Raw genomic sequence first — 17,763 nt, 5'->3', positions numbered from 1 at the left:
GAAAATAACTCGAAAACATTCGTTTAACACAGATAAAGGAACTTGTAAAAAAATTCTCCTATAACATATTAGTCGAAAGTTCAGAAATTTTTTAATCAGATTTCACTCAAAGGTTCAGAATTTTTTCAATAAGATTTCACTCAAAGGTTCAGAAATTTTTTAATAAGATTTCACTCGAAGGATTCAGAAATTTTTCAAGAACATTTCACTGGAAGGATTAGAAATTTTTCAATAAGATTGCAGTCGAAGGTTCAAAAACTTTTTAATAAGATTTCACTCGAAGGTTCAGAAATTCTTTGATCGCATATCACTCGAAGCTTCAGAAAATTTTTAATAAGATTTCACCTCGAAGGTTCAGAAATTTTTCAAGAACATTTCACTCGAAGGATTAGAAATTCTTCAATAAGATTGCAGTCGAAGGTTCAGAAATTCTTCAATAAGATTTCACTCGAAGGTACAGAAATGTTTCATTCAGATTTATCTCGAAGGTACAGAAATTTTTCAATAAGATTTCACTCAAAGGTTCAGAAATTCTTCAATAAGATTTCACTCGAAGGTTCAGAAATTTGTCAAGAACATTTCACTCGAAAATTCAGAAAATCTGATATTCACCCTGTGCTCCAAGCTGCCATCCCCCGTTATCTAACGAGAACGACAAGAGACTACCTTAAAAATCTGCCTAATCTAGTAGACCCAATAAAGAGCTATTATCAGACCTCGTCGCTCAAAAATCAAAATACCAACTTCTTCCCCGGACATTCTGTCGCATCTTCGAGGAACAGCGACCACCTTTTCGGCAGATAACGTCAGACTTCCCCGTATATCGACAGCTGTGCAAGGGGATGAAAGGGGCGGGGGTGGTACGAGCCCCCGAAGTACGACCATTGTTCGAGCATACAAAGGCTGGGCGTAATAAATTATCACCAGGCCCTGGTCTACTGGCCAGATATTACGAGCTCGCCTTATATAGTAACCCCTGGAATCCTGCTTGAATACGGGGCAAGTCTGTAGGACGGGGGGTGGCGCGATTCGTTGATAAATTCACGCCGGTCATGTTAATCGCCCTCCTGTAATTTGCATTAGCCGGCCTTCTAGTTGGCTGGCTCTTTTAAAAGAATGAACCAGCCCGCTGTCACGCGTTATCCAACTGCTGGGGGGTGAAAATGGCGCCCGAAAACCACAGCGTTAAGGTGATAAGTGTTGTTTCACGGTCGTGCTTTATTACGCAGACCATTTCGGGTTTTATTTTTGGGTTAACCGTGTTTCACGTTCTCTGGGAGGACGGGGTAATTGGAGACATTGCTGGAAAAAGGTGGCAGCTCCATAATTTGCTGAAATTTAGTTATAGCGAGCATTCGATTTGAAAAAGAAAATCTGAATGGATTGGTGCAGGTGAAAATCGTTCTGTATTTTCTGATACAGGTGACGATTTTCAAGCAGATGAAAGTTTGGGACTATTTCCTGATTTACCTAGTCAGCGGATTTCAAAATAATTTTTCTAAAATTATGCAGACTTGTACCTAAGAAGGGAATAGCGAACATGGGAGGCCAGAACATCAGGCATATGACTGAAGTTATTCTGGGGACGTTTGTTTCGGAAACTCTTCATTAATTCAGGATTAAATGAATTTGTAACTTGCATAGCTATATCCTTATTAATAAACATTATTTTATCACTGTCACACATTGGTTCAATCCCACATATGTATATTCCGCGTTTTCTTTCTTTTCTCTTTTCTTGCCCCACTTGTAAAGTGAATACATAATACAAAAGTATGTAATTATTTCTTTTCTCACAAATTAATTACAGAGAAGAAATCTCGCTCATTACAAATGACTCGAAATGAACGTGAAACTGTCGCTGCTAATTATGAACAATTCTTTCATAATATTGAAATATAAATCAACATAGCATAAAGTCAGAGCAATCTCAATTTCTTTAATTTTCTCACTTACATCACTGTGATAATCACCAGCTGAAACATCCCATCAGTGCTACGGGGGAACTGGGCAAACATAGCTCACCTTATAAAGAATCACAGACGTGGCATTATATAAAGTTAAAGGCTTTAAACCGTTCCCTAGCGTTTCCTTTTCCACCGGATGACGCGCGCTTGAAAGTAGCAGAACCTTGACTCTTACATCGCAGGATCGATTCCTGCAGAAAATGCTGCGAATCCCCACTCGTGCCACGAAAGGGAAAGAGAGCGTATCGAGTCAAGACGCGTGGATCGCGTGTTAGGGAAGAAAGCTCCCGAGCAATATCGAAGGGCGCGTCGTAAACGCTGGTAAAGGGAAGTGTCGACCGGTGAACGAAACGCGCGACACAAGAAGATGGATAACAGTTTGCGATCCAGGCTGCCACCGGTTATACGGCCATCTCTTATTGGACGGAACTTCTTGTTTTTATCGCCGCGATTCCAGAAGTTTACGTTTATTACTGCTGTCGAATAAAGGTAGCGTGATTAACCGCGGCAGATTTACGGCGGCGATAACTCGTGTCGGTGGGGAAAACGCCGCTGAGGAAATGTCGCGGCGAGCTCGTGAAAACGTTCTGTAATTCTGTTTCGTCCACGCTCCGAACACGGTATTGAATTGAAGCTTCGGCACCGGGGGGGGGGGGGGGGGGGATAAAAGGCATCAAGGATCGAGATAAAACATCGGGGAGATTTCGCCCCGAGTTTAATTCCACTTTCCACTTCATTCGGCTCGCAAACGTTTCGACTTGTTCCATTCGTTTTTCGAATATAATCGCCGTGCACGATAACGCTTATTAAAACCTACCGGGGAATATCGACGGCGCGACCGTTCCGTTCCGACAACTTTTATTTAGCTTTCAATTTATAGGCGTCCTTGTTCGAGAAAGAGAGGATACTATTACCGAATGGACCCGACGGGTCCAGGCGCAGCTTCCGAATCGAGGTTATCCAATTTTATGCAGCTTGGATCGGCTCGCGTAGTCTGTAATGACTCACGGAGTTCGATCAGTCGTCTGTCTGATTGTGAGTCGGTGTATTTGCCTCGAGGGGGTGGAAAGAACAGGACTCTCTAGGAACCAAGTAACATTTTACTGGTTTTCGTAGAATTCTTGGACATTTGAGGATTCTGTGGTCCTAGAAATATTATTATTATTACTATTATTATTATTATTATTATTAGTATTATTATTATTTTTATTACTAAATTAAAAGGGTGGACACCCTTTGGTTACACAAATGCAAGTAAAGAATAGCGAAAAGAATAGTAAAGGTCGATTTTTAAAGTTTTTTTTGTGAGCTTGTAATGAAAATTAAAAAAAAAACCGTTTGTAGATTGCAGTAAGTTGTATACGTGCCTAAAATTTCATCAAAATCGGTTAACGTTGCTCCGAGCTACAAACGTTTAAAGATCGCAAAATAAGGTCGAGAATCGCGAAAATTCCCGAAATCAGCGATACATGAGGTACGGACAGAATCACGCAGCGCGCCAATGGTCTGCCTTCTGAAGGAGACGACAGAGTTGTATGAGAAGAAGTCAATCTTGTGGCTGACACTATTGGCCAATCTACAAAGACGATCAAGATATTCAAGTAACGAGGGTAGGTACTTGGTTCTTGGAGGCTTCAACACCCCTGAAGAAGGGGTAAGAAGGGTCCACCACCAAAGTTACTACAATACTACATGAAGCCAAGGAGGACTCGACAGAGAACTACATATGTACATTTAAAAACGCACAGATCCCAATTTCGTTATAAGAGTCTCCAGAGGTACTCCACGAGGAAGACCCTGCGGGTGCACTGTGCCCGTGATATCCTAGCCTAGCTGGAACAATAAGAGGGAATCCCGATTTCAAGATTGCGGCCAGCCCACAGGAAGCAATACTAGGATGTTGGCTCGGACAGAGCGCGCACCAGCCGCATAAATATTGATGAGATCGTGCCAGTAAGGAAGTTTCCGCGAGCTCGTAAAAGTGCGGGGGAGGACGCGTGGCTACTGTAAGAACAGAATTACATATTTGTAAAGCGCGCCAAGCGATAAGGCGTTCGCCGTGGAGCGTCTGGCCGAAAACAGAGGACGCTCGAGGCAGGTCTCCGTCCGCAGCCGATTCGTCGAATAAAGTAATTGTTGCTAACTAGCCGAACGAACGACACGTCTGCGTTTTATTAACCTTCCCCGACTCCCTTGCACTACCTAAATAATCCACCAGCCGTGAATTACACGAATCTACCAAGCCGCCCCCCAAAACGGAGCAATATTACCGTGCAATTGACTGCAACCAGACGATCCTATCAACTTAAACGTGCACGCAAAGCGTTTCAGGAAAAAGAACGCAACGAATTCCATTACTCGATCAATTTTCGCGTGCAAGTGCCCCTCGAGGTTAAAAGTAATGTTCCACGACAGGGGGCAGGATCTTCCCCAGCGGCTTCATGAATTTTTATAGTAATGTAGAGGAACGATGTCACCGATAGTGCTCCCAGAAGTCACGAACTATGCAAATTGCCCGGATAGTCCGGCTCGCATTGTTCCGCCGCGAAAGCCGTGCCATCGGCCCCGATTAAATTAAAGTTCCAGGGATACAAGCGTCACAGCGGCGGGTAGAATGGTTTTAATTAACGAAGAAACAACCAGCGAACTCGCCTCGGTCCCGAATAACTCTCTTTTTAAACGAGCTCGCCGCCCGCGCTTTTGCCCCTCCAGCGCGACGATCAATTCTGGTGACTCGATTGCGCCCGAGCGTCGCAGAAACGTGCAGCGTTAATTTACAGATTGCCCCGTTACGGGGAGGGAAAAAAGAGCGGCGGGCGTAAAAATCACGACAGCCGTAACGAACGCGTTTTTTTTTTTGGAATTCATTTTTTGAGACTAGCTCGACGACTGTAGCAGGATGTAACGATGACGTATACACTCGCCCTGGTTGCCTCGGCTCTTCCTAGAGAGAGCAGAAAATCCAGAGTTAATCCGGGGTTATACAGGAGTATTTGGAGGCCCACAGTATTTCTACTATATTTAAAATTGCGTGAGAATATTTCCTGCAGGCGTTACATCGTTTCGTGGGGGTGTCAGTAGCGCACCCAGAGGGGGTGCTAAGGGACCCTGGCACCCCCAAAAAGGGGGCTTTGTAATAATTTGATATTTAAATTAAATCTGGGCCGACTTAAAAAAATTGAGAGTCGTAGATTAAAAGTGTGAAAAAAAATTATTTTCCACATTTCAGTGCATTTTTATTTCTTGAAGTCGGTTTAATTTGTTTATTCCTCACTTTTTAGATGCTTAATTTATATAACTACATTTATTATTAACCAGTACTGGCAAAGTATTGCGCCAATGTTGATGCAGTGTAGGATGGGGGACTGGATTTTATTTTTTATATCTTCAACTCTGCTCCCCCGAAGATTAAATCCCGGACGCGCCTCTGCAGCGTGTACAAAGCCATAGTTCGGTTCCGTTGGGAGGGGTTAATAAATAAAGTTCGGTGAAACGCCCTGTAGGTATAGAGCGGAAAGATTACAAGTAACATCTTAGAAGTTCGAGAAGGAATCGGAGCCAGAGTCGGAAAGTTTCCTTCGTAAATCAGAAAGTTGCAATTTATACAGCCAGCAAGGCTACCGAACCCAATGTTCGGATATACGAATTGTTTGCCTGCCCACAGCCCCTGAATGGCCGTCCGCCGAACTTCAGTCGTTGGCCCCATACGCGTAACTCCGTTTCGACAACCCCCCCGACCCAGGGAATGGTTGATGAAAGGCCCCCGATCGGTGTGCTACTTTGAGCACGCGGGTACGTAACGAATTTACGGGAGGCTGTTGGATCACGCGCTGGCTGCACGCTCGCTGTATTATTATTCCGGTCGGTTCCTCGTTAGAAGGGTACTCACTGCTGAACCGGGGCTTTATGTCGGGGCAAACGCAGCGGGCCAGTAACCGTAAACTGCAAACTGGTACGGACGACGTGTCCGACCATCGCCAAGGTGTTGCCACAAATCGCGGTGCGCCGCAAGCTTTAGCGTCCTCGCCGAATCTCGGCGCTAAGGGACGGCGAGGAACGCGTCGCGTGTGGGGTGCTTCGACTTCGCAGCTTTAGAAATGTTCTCCGAGGATTTTTATTCGAAGAATTTTATAGGAGCATATAAGGAGGGCGATTGAAATCTCGAAAGCAATTTTTTTATTACTAGGGTAGATGTACCGTTTGTGGCCATTGCACTGTTTTGGCCATGTGTATAATTATCTTCACATGATAAATATTTTGTTTAGTATACCGCCAGAAATATAAGGTTACATTTATTGTTTACACGGAGAAGTATTATATTTTTTACGAAGTGGCCAAAACTGGTACAATACCTTAAAGTGGCCACAAATGGTGCATCTACCCTATTAATTCTAAGAAGTGTCATGCCTTCGTGAATATTTACATGAAAGTTTCATGAGGAAATTCAAATAATTAAGGAAATTATAGCGCTGAACGTAATTGAATGCACCGTCGAGTAACGACCCCGCAGGGTGGTATTGGCGCAGGGCACTTAACTTTGAAGTCGTTTACCTCGACAACTACATTTTTATTAAGCGTTAAAAGCAATGCAATATATTGTTCGAAAAGTTAAAAAAAAACTTATAATCATAGAGTGCTGTTTTTTTTTTGTCGGGGAGTGTGCAAGCCTTTTGAAATTAGGTGTACAGGGAAATATTGTACTACGTTACAGAATTATAGATGTACTTTCCTATGCCAATGAGTAACAAAGCTGTATAATAATAAATAACACGACAAGCCCAAGTGACGCAGGGAAATAATTTGACACGCCCCCTTGTGTACATAGGGTGTAAGCAGCATTCGAGACAGACACCTGTCCCCGCACCCCGCGCGTGTAAAGCGTATGCACATCAATCTCGACGTAGCTTCTCGCGTTCAACGTCATCCGCTTTTGTCCGCCAACTTCGGCGGTAAATCGCTGGAAAACTCGCTGCAACGTGGATAATTTTAAACGACCAAGACTGACGTTTGACTAAAGGCTGAAGTTTGACAGCGTGAAGCGTCGCGTGCAATCTCAGCGCCGCTGTAAATTCCAGACCGATGGGGGTAACGAACAGTGACTGGGGACGTGGACACACGAGCAGCAACGTGCCACGTTCCCTCAGGAATTTTGTATCCACGTCAACCAAGCTCCCTTTAAACGCAAAGCTTCCAGAAACCATCGTACTCGAGGAGTCGCAGCTAGCGCTGACGAAATCAGGCATCGGACGAGGTTGGCCGGGAGGAAGGGGTTGTTGCCTCGTTGTCGATCAGAGAAATCGATGGTCCAAGCGACAAACAGGAGGACCAGTGGGTCAACGGGACGAAAACACGGTTTGGGGGGCGGGGAAGGGGGCAAAGGGTATAAGAGGTTGGAGCGTAGAAAATCTGAGCATGCGATATTATTGCAGACACGTTCGCGAGCAAGGTGGCCGCCTGCCAGGACAAGTACGCCGACGCGAGCGTGGGGAACGTGACCGGAAGTAACGCGGTGAACGTCTTCCTGGGGATCGGCATCGCGTGGAGCATCGCGGCCATTTACCATGCCTGCCACGGCGAGCGGTTCGAAGTGGAGCCTGGCAAGTCAGTATCGATTCACTTTTATTCTTTCATATCCTCTTCACGCAGGATCCTCCAAAGTATGTGGTGTGGCTCAAAACTATGAGACGGGGTGCAATGATTTTTTTTAATCACGTTCGTTGATTAGGAAAATCGATGTTGGGAATGGCATGATCTTTCCGAGACTGGATACGTCTACTCAGGAATAAAAATTTGCAGAAAGAAAGTTTACGTTACACTGTCCCTTGCAGACCGTATCGCGTGCTTTGGAACTTCCTGTACACCTTGCATACAATTCCAAGTTTCTCGCGGGGTCTTATTGCATTCAGGCACTCAGAGATAAAGTTGTTCCCGAGTAGGCTCGATCCACCTAAGTCGATTCGCGGAGAAGCCAATACGAAAACGAGAAAACTTTCGCGAGGAAACTCGTCAAACTTGGGCGACCTGATCGACGATCGCTAAACTCTGCGTCCGCCAGCGAATTTTCGAGGGTCTGTTTTATTTTGAAAGAAGGGCGCATATGTTGGGGATCAAAATCCCGGGGAAGTTCCCTGAAACGCAGAATGAAGCACTTTGAAACGTGGCGGAATTTCCAATATTTCAATATTATATAAATACCTACATTTCCAATATTCGTCCTCTTGCTGATTTTTAATAGTTGAAGCACGAATATTGGTCATCGATACGTGCAATAATATCGAAACATTATCTCCCTTGTCTCGCTTGTCCCCTGTTTCCACGATTTTTACACGTAAAGGGGTACACCACCTTGTGGGCCTAAAAGAATCGGTAAATTTAAAATTTGTTTTCTCAGCTAATTTTTCAGTGGAATATCCGGATCTTTTTGGCAGGTGTTAGGCAACATTTTCACATAATTTTCAGACATTACTTATTACTTAAAGTTTTAAAGTAGCGGAGTTATACAACATTGTCTATCGTCATGTCTTGCACAAAAAGCGATTGGAACATAAAAATTAAAAAATTCTGGTTTCAAGTAAAAGAAAAATAGATTCTCTGCAATGTAGTGTACGGTTTTGAGCATATTTTAATTAGTTCAATTTTTATAAACCTCTAAAGCCGAACTGGTTCAATGAACAAAAAAAAAATTCTGGACGAAGTGAGTTTCCTTGTTTTTTAAACTTATTCAAAAATCGTACGCCATATTGAAGAAAATCTATTTTTCTTTAAATTGAAATAAGAATGTTTTATTTTTTATATTTCACTCGCTTTTGGTGACAAGATATAACGGTAACGGTAGACAATAACTCCGCCATTTTAAAACTTTAAGTAATAAATAATACATGAAAATAACGTTAAAATGTTGCCCAACATCTCCCAAAAAGATCCCGGTATTTCACTGAAAAATTACCTGAGAAAAACTTTAAATTTACCCATTCTTTTAGGCCTACAAGGGTGTGGTGTGCCTACCCCCTTAAAGTATACTACTTTCACGAGACAGAGGGAACGTCGTAAACGAGACTTAAGTCACGAGATATCCATCTGTACCGCGATTCCTGGAGGGTACGAGATCGGATAAGGGGGCCGTGGACGCGGAACGAAACAATACTACCTCAGGTGGCGCACCATAGCCGGCCGTCGTTCCGCGTTTACGATCGCTATAGTCGGAAAATGCTCCGAAGAAATTCGGTCGGGGATCGCGACAGCCAGTTCGCCGGAGCTGCTTGTCGATTTACGAGAGTGAAACGTGACCTGCACCGACGACAGCCCCATCGTTCTAGTAAACTGTTATCCCTGACGTATCGGCAGGAATATTCCGCGGGTCGAGCGATATCGATATTTCCGCGACGTCCAATATAGAATTTCTCCGACATGGAGACACAAACGTCCGAGTTTAAGAGCCTCCCCACAATTTCGTTTCCGAGAAAGCTCACAATCAGCGAGACGCTATAGCCACGAATTCCATACCGATTCACGCTAATCTCACGAAATTAGGTACAGTTCGATTGTTCGAATAAATTGCTGACCAATGGGGAAAATTGTCCCTTCGTGATACTATGAAACGGAGATTGTAATTGCAGGCGAAAAAAACGAATCCTCCCGCGATGGGACTCGAACCCAAGATCTGCGGGGGTCCTCTGATTACTAGGCAGTCGCGTTACCAATTCCCCCAACGCCGACTCCCCGAAGTTACTCTTTCCCGAACTCTACAAATACTCGAACTACCGGGGCGCCATCTATGTGCCAATCGTTCCCAAAGGCCGAGTGCCTACGCGATGGTGCAGCGAACGGATATCTCATGAAAGTTAACACCGTGCGGGTGGTGAATTTTATTTCGCCACTGAGGGATCGCGCAGCGAGACATCCCGTGCTCAGACATGCAGAATCTAATTTCATTTTTATCGACGAGCCAGCGCAATTGCTGCAAATAGCGCGGGTCGAATGCACACGCCGTTGTTTTCCTGGACGATTCGATAATGCATATTTACACGGTGCAGAGTCGCGCGGCACGGTCGTCGCTCAGCGATAATCAGCCGTTTCCCATGCAAGGGGACGCGTTCTCCAGCGCGTGCACAAATTTCGCCCCTCGCGAATTTCACTAGTTACCAGGGAAATCCGCCACGCATCTTAACCACGCGAGAATCCTCGCGCTGCGTCGCTAACGTGCCCCGTGAATATTTCACTGGAGGGAGGCATGATTGTACACCGACGCAGATACCGCGCCAGCTACCAGCGATCATTTATTTATAGTATCGCCACGGCACGGCGAACCGACCCGCTGTCGCTATAATTGATTTTCGAACGGAGTCGATCCGTCGCGAAGTCATACATCATTCGAATCGCGACAGATGCGGGCGGTGGGCGAACGGGACCAGGGGATCGCAGTTGAACCACGCCGACGCAGATGGCGTCGCGATGCTCTCGATCGTTTTTGCCACCCAAGTGTCGATCGATTTCGCGCCATGTTGCGTGGAACTTCGGAAAAAGGACGAGTATCTCTGTGCAGAGGATGCATCAAGCTCTAGATAAAATAGTTGAGCAAACATCGCGTGGTCCTATTGACACTCTCACTTTTATTGCTAACAAATTCATCAGCGATTAATAATGCTTTTGCTTGGCACTTTGGCGGCTCACTCGACCAAATTTTGCATAGGTACTCTCCAGGACCCTGTGGAATCCCCCTCGTTTCGTCCCCTCGCCTCTTTGTAATAATTTATGTTTTTGAAATTATAATAATTTAACTTTGGGATAATTTAACTTCAAGGTAGTATGAAATAAAGTTGAATTCTTAGTTGAAGTTAAATTTTTATTCGAATAAATTTTGCGAGAAGTTAAATTTCTTCGAATAAAAAATCTTCGTTATTCTCGAATAATTTGATTTTATTCGAATTTTTATTGGATAAAAATTTATTCGAATAATGCCCAACTCTGGGTGCAGATCTCTCTGCGTGGAAGCACGCTGACGCCAGCCAGAGGGTTGAACCTACTTAAAAGCGTTCTGAAAGTTCAAGCATGTAAGTGTTCGACACTGTGATTATGTTTGCAACAGCCTGGCCTTCTCCGTGACGCTGTTCTGCACGGAGGCATGCCTGGTGATGCTGGTGCTGCTGCTGAGGCGGACGAAGAGCATCGGCGGCGAGCTCGGCGGGCCCTTCGTCCCGAAGGTGATCACGTCGACGATCCTTTTTTTCCTATGGGTGTTCTACCTCGTTATGTCGACCCTGGAGGCCTACGGCGTCATCGAGGGCTTCTAAGGAGGCCCGACGGACGCCACACGTCGGCCTACCCCGCTGCTGCGTCCCTATCTTAACACTTTACGTCCACCGAGGCGTGTGCTCAACGAAACGTTCTCTCGGCAAGTATACCGCCTTCTCTCGCATCCCCATTAACCCCTATTAATAGACGCAGACGCTGCCGCGGCTCGTGGCCCATTTTCGTCGCGTTATTTTTCGGCCGTCGAAGGGCAGAGGAACACCCTCCGCTCGCTATACTGCGCCGAGGAGTGGTGACGTTAACGAGCCACGAGACACGGTCCAAACAGCCTCACCCGCCTATTCAGCGCCGCGCGTCGCCTCCTTTTGGAAGCCAGGGATTAAATATAGCCTGGGTCGAGGCGTCGTTGCCCGCGTAAACGACGACAAACAACTCTCCCGTTTGATTCTGAGTTCTCTGGGAGCAGTGCCACTGTGGGAGGGGTTTTCGCACTGGACACCCAATAACCCGTGTGTCTCACACACGCTTGTAATTAGCGCCAAGTTCGTTGGATGAAGGTTGCCTAGAGCATTCGACTTACGCGACCCAGACATGAATTGAGGGGCCCAGTGGAAAATGGGCACATGCCACCGTTTTATGATTTTAGAGCAAAGCAAGTTGTGGCAGCAAGGAATTTTTTAGGAAATTTTCAGGATTTTAGAGGAAAGTAAGTCACATGAGTTGTAGTTGTTGTAAACGGTACTTAAATTAGATGGTAAATGACAACTATCGTCAAATTTTAACTGAAAAATTAATTTTATTAGGTCACGCGTCGCCAAGGAGCCAAGTGGCATGAGCTCCTTTTCCACTGCGCATTTGTTTTTTTTCTCAGCGTGAAGAAAATTTAATTCTACTCGATAAAACTTACATGCTATTATATTTTAGTAGGTGGCGGAGTTACAAAGAAACGAAAATTGGCCCCTCAGTTCCCAACGGCACTACATAAATGGGAGGATGTAGGGAATACGGGAGACCTGTTTATACCTGACCGATCTATCGTTTCTACTTTCAGGACAAAAGGGAGTCGAAACCGAAGGGGTGCGATTCCCGGTGGCGAAGCAGCCCTCCGAGTCGCGCCCGGGGAAATTCTTCTACTGGTAGCTTTCACCCTCCCCAGCCGGGACGATTAACAACGAACGTGACCGCGTGACGTTTATCTGCGTGTGCGTGAATGCGGGTAGTAGAGGTAGCTGAGATGTGTAGCGTGTGTGCGTGTAATTGACGAGCGGCTAATTGAACCGCGACGCGAATAAATCCGTGACGCAGACCGAGAGAAAGAGGGGGAGACGCTTTCGTGTGCGAGGAAGACGAGTGAGTTTGCCTTAAAATAATTTGAAACATAGGGAGAAGAGTTAGGCGAAGAAACGCGTTCTAGTCTCGAGCCGTGCCTCGTACGTTCACGGCGTCTATAGAATATGATAAAACGGGGTAGAATATACTATACACACATACAGACACGTAAAGAGACACGCAGAGTCACCCACACAAAAGACACACACATACACACACACACACACACGAGATAGCGTATTTATTTAATCGTTCGAGGAACACAGGTTTCTATGGTATTTTAGTAGCGGATTGTACTGCAATTCCTTTTTCGCCGGAGAACGACGTCGCTAATTTTATATAAACGTGTATTACCGGCGCGTTCGCGATCCCGCGATACGCCCGCGGGGGTGGTGGCGAGTTCCGTCAGCAGAGAGCCGCGGATCGGATCGATTTGCATCGCAAAGTCCGCGTCGCGGCTCCGGAGGGAATAGCAGGTGGACGAGTCGACGATGGCAAGAGGGGTGCGCGAGGTAAAAGAGGATTCTTCTCTTAAAGACTACCTTTGAAGAACGAAAGGGAGATACGCGGCTGAGAAAAAGGCTCCTACAATACCCATGAGAATTCCCTTTGGTTCACCCGAGGCGACTATCAATCCCCCTCCAGTCGCCACGCATACCTCCCCAGGTCCCCGATTTAATCCAACCAAAGGGAAACATCGAATCCCACTTTGATCCAGCGAGGAGCCTATCGAGAACCACGGTAAACAGGTGCCGCGCGATCGGGATATCGGAAAGCAGCTCTCTGCCGCGACGATCGACCCAGAATGCCACCGCCGCGACGGGACATGTTTGTTATTCGTTTAAGGGTAATTAGGTAGCCCGAGGAAGATAATTCAAAGTGCGCTCGCGCCACGGTGCAGTGGCCTTCGCTCGAACGTCGAAGTCCTCGTTGGTGTTCACTGCCTTTTGATCGAGGGTCGCTCGCCGTTGCTCGCGAAGCGTTTAGGAAGGTTAAGTGGATCGGGAGCGCACTAGACAGACGAGCGCGCAGAGACGCGGCTCGCGTGGCACGCTGGCCGAGGGGCCCGACGCTATAGTCAGCGCGAAGAGTATTGTCTGCTGAGAACCACACCTCTAATTCCTGCTTTGATGGGATGAAAGGTGAGGAAGTGGTGATCAGTATAGTACCTAGAAGCTTTCTGATGTTTACAGCTTTGAGGTTTCGGAAGAAGTCAAACCTCTTGTTCCGAAACCTCAAGCTGGAAACTTTGCAACTCCCGGCAGCTTTTACGATCAAGGCACTGTACCTTTTACTCGGACTACAGGCAGCCTCTGGCGAAGGGGATGGTAGAAGAAGCCCCTTGACCAGCGTTCTTTCTTTCACCGTGCTGGGGGTTCGTCGGGACATCGCGAGAAACCGATGCTCCGAAGAATCACAGTCACCCCACCGAATGAAACGTTCTCGGTGAGAACAACTGTCTCGGTTAATTTCAGGGGGAACGTCGCCAGTCGACTGGATCTGGGGTAAACGCGCCAATGAATGAACACTATTAGAAACTTATGCTCGCGGCGCGATTGATTGCGCGTGCTGTAAAAATTAAAAGGAGTCTCTAATTAATTAATTGCTTATTTCAATAACCGATTTGCACTCGTTTTAATAAGAAAATGTCCATTCACTGGTACGTGTTCATTTGCTGGTGCCATCCACCCTAGTTAACATCCTTAGGGGAGAGATTCCACCGACACTTTAAAGGTTGTAACTATCGACTAAAGTATGCACTTTATTCTTTCCGCGTGGCTCTGAACGAGTCGAGGATGGCCTCCGGTTATCCCTCCGCGTCGCCAGCGATTGATCGCCAAAGGCGCGCGTAATTGCGCGAGACGGACCGCGGGGAAAGTCTGGCGAAAGCTCCAGGCTTGTTATTTACAGCTGCCCGCATCGGACGGTCCTAAGCGTTCTCACAACGCACGATATAATCGCGGCGATACAGGGAAGGGAAGAATAGGGGGCTGGACGAAATCCTCGGGAGATATCGGGACGTACGAGGGTTGTATTTCACAGGGGAGTCAATCGCGAGTGACCTCTGAATCGTTTGCAGGCGGGGAAACGATGCTGCTAAAGGGAAGCTAGAACCGCGAGCTACGCGTTCGAGGTGAAGCAAGCGAGGAATCCTCAGGAGGGAGGTCGAAACCGATGTCCCGGATTTCCGGCTTAGATGATCGCCGACCCCGTGCCACGCTACCGTTCCCTTTGTGCCAACCAACGATCCAACTACCCGGACTTTCAAAAGAGACCTTCTACAAAACCTTTTTTATCCACATCCGTAGAAACCAAACTGATCCCTGCACCGTCAATCTCGTTAATTTCGAAAGCACGATCGGGTATCCGTTTGCAATTGCTTCTGGGGGCCCTCCCTCGCGGCTCCCTCTGTCAGAGATAACAACGGAAGGGAAAGAAGCCACCCGTGAAAGCGGGAGCATGTTCGCGAAAGCGTTCGAGCGGCTTTGATACATGAAACGAGGGACCTGGGCATTAATCCCACGCGGTTCCACGGGCAGGGATCGCTTCGAAGGAAAGACGCACACGACCTGCTGCTGGCCCGACGTTAATATTAATATTAATCCACAGAGTATCGATGCTGACCAACGACAAACGCACACAGGGAGTCCCCGTTGTCGCGAAAGACACCTGACGAGCTTGTTTCTCTGACGAAGACTCGGTCCCCCGGGGGTTGTGAACACCATGGAAATCTAATCCAGATCGTAGCTCCTTCTCTATCCGGGACGTTTATTTTGGGGCGCAGGGACGTCTGGAGGGTGCATTCCGGCTGCAGGTTGGAAGGGCAACGACTCGCAATTTTCTCGAATTGGAAGTTACGAGGCATCGCGGGAATCGACTTCCACGGGCCGCTATATTTCGCGAATAATCCAGCAGCCACGCTCGGAGCACGGCGTACCTGCTCCCCTGACGACGCGTGGCGCGCACCTCTCGCGCGGTCGCTAATTAAATCCAGCCGCGGACGTTAATTTGCTTTTGATCCTCCGCCCGGAGGGCCTCCGGTTGCGCGGCCGGAGAAAAAGTAGCGGCGCTAAATCAAAGGGGGATGTAGAGGGTTCCGTTGGAACTCTGTTTCTACCGCCTGCAAACGATATCACCGACGCTGGGGGGGGTTGAAGAATCGCGTCGCCCTTCGACCAGCTCCGCGGCCCAGCCAATTACGCGGAAACGCCGTTTTTCGATCGGGCAAGAGCGAAGGGGTTTCGCGTCTCATTTCACTCCGCTGCAGGTTGGGGGGATTTGATACTAGCGGCGTGAAAACGGAGGGAAAAGAAACGCAGCGGAATCGTGGACGACGCGTCGTCGTCGCGACGCCAGCCAAACATCACAGAGATGTATACATATGTATGTATAAAGGACAAGAGAAGTATATAGTGTATGTATACATACGACATAGATATTTTAATAAGAGGATCGTTCAAAGAGATTTAATATATAAAGAAGAATATATATATATATATATATATAGATATATTGAAGATATACATATACGTATAGTAGGACGTATATACACGACACTCAAAAGCAAAGCGTTAAAGTGATAAACCGTAAACGGGATTCGGATCGTTGCCGAGTTCCCGTCATTCGACCGCTGGGCGAATCGATCGTCACCCATGCTCGACAAAATCCAACGTCCTCGTTGTAGGACCCATGTGACCGAAAGGTCGTCGATTTTTATTTCTCAGTCAAGTATAGTATTCACCGAAAGTTGACAGAAAAATAATGAAATAAATGTGCCATACGTGAAGTGAAAGAAGGACGATGCTGTTCTTTGATCAGCGCATCGTCTCAAAGAACTTGCATAGGAATACGTTCTAGTATCGAGTAGGCACAGTGGTGGACTGAGTCTAAAAATATTAGTTGTCAGAAGTCAAAGGGTATCACATAACCCGAATCAGAATTATTTTTTCGGAGTTATGTATTATATTCTTAAATATGAACTATCTTCGAAAAATGATTTTATTAAATTCTTTTTATTAAAATAGTAGTACAAAGTAAATTTCAGTTGCACACAGTAAGAATATCCCCTCTTGGTCACACATAATCACAAATTCGTCACGTGCGGTTTTCACTGCACCCCAGCGTCATTTCTGAGTTACCATTTTGGTATTTTTTAATTTTTTAACTTTTCAGTGATAATTATGCATTCGTAATACTCATACAATCATGCTCTAATAGTCTTTTTTCTAGAAACATAACTTTTGATATGACGAGATTTGTAGTTGAAAAAGATCGATTTTCCATGGTTGTGAGAAAAAAGCGATTTTTTTCGCGATGAATCCTTGAACTCGAAAGTTGCTCTTGGGGTGCGATACACCTCGTGGGACCATGAAAGGATATTGGAACTTCTATTATATTTTCAAGCTACTAAAAGATCATTAACATTTTTGACATATTGTCTGACATTTAAGGAGCCACTTGCCATCGGACAAGCTGACATCCTGGCCAGTCTACCACTGAATATATTCATACCGTAAACTGGGGGAATATTGGCATGTTTTTGGAACATTTTGCTATATAATATAAAAATTAACATTTTTACATTTGCTTTAAATATCCTAACATTTCATTTTTTGTGAATGCACTACAAGTGTAAAAATTCATCAAATTTGTGTCCTTATCCTTCTTTAATACATGTTAAATACCTGCTGATGTTACCCCGTAACTGGGTAACGTTGGCACATCATATATAAATAGCACTAAAAAGTTAAAGTTTTACATCTGAACTTACATTAACACTTAAACTTGTTCCTTTTTACGTTCAATGTACTTTATTTTTTATTGTTTTATTTTATTATTTTTTTATTTTTTTAATTAACATTTTTAAATTTGGTTTAGGTATCCTATTATAACATTGCATCGTTTGTGATGGCAATACAAGTGTGAAAATGTATAAAATTTGTTTCCTTTTCCTTTTTAATAGATGTTAAGTACTTAGATGCCAATGTTACCCCGTACTGCCAATGTTCCCCCAGTTTACGATACCTACCTCAGTTACTCCGCGATTCCCTTTTCAAATCCGTTTATCAATGATGTCTGAAAACACCGTGGTTCAATTACCACAACCCTGTCGCTGATCCTGATTATCCTTTCAACACCTTTCGGGTCACATGGATTGTTCCTCGACAGGACACGCGGCAAGGAATTGATCGATAAACCGTAATCAAAAGTGCTACGC

At 45.7% G+C, this 17,763-nt stretch overlaps 1 protein-coding gene across 3 annotated transcripts in view; it reads left to right on the top strand.

The window, feature by feature from the left end:
• Positions 1-17,226, top strand: part of Calx (sodium/calcium exchanger 3) — a 120,614-nt gene extending 103,388 nt beyond the window's left edge. For 2 of the 3 annotated variants that reach the window (XR_013085255.1, XR_013085254.1), the window contains exons 7-9: positions 7,397-7,568; positions 11,053-11,358; positions 12,268-17,226. Coding sequence is in view for 1 of the 3 variants with exons in the window: in XM_076811451.1 (XP_076667566.1) it covers positions 7,397-7,568; positions 11,053-11,257 (377 nt within the window). In the remaining 2 variants the exon portion in view is untranslated. Of the gene's footprint in view, positions 1-7,396; positions 7,569-11,052; positions 11,360-12,267 lie in introns of those variants that run through there. The other variant, XM_076811451.1, reaches the window with a different exon arrangement.
• Positions 17,227-17,763: the final 537 nt, after the last annotated feature.

The sequence above is a fragment of the Andrena cerasifolii genome, chromosome 4, assembly GCF_050908995.1.
Source record: "Andrena cerasifolii isolate SP2316 chromosome 4, iyAndCera1_principal, whole genome shotgun sequence".
NCBI classification, from domain to species: domain Eukaryota; kingdom Metazoa; phylum Arthropoda; class Insecta; order Hymenoptera; family Andrenidae; genus Andrena; species Andrena cerasifolii.
This window is presented reverse-complemented; position numbering and strand designations above follow the sequence as displayed.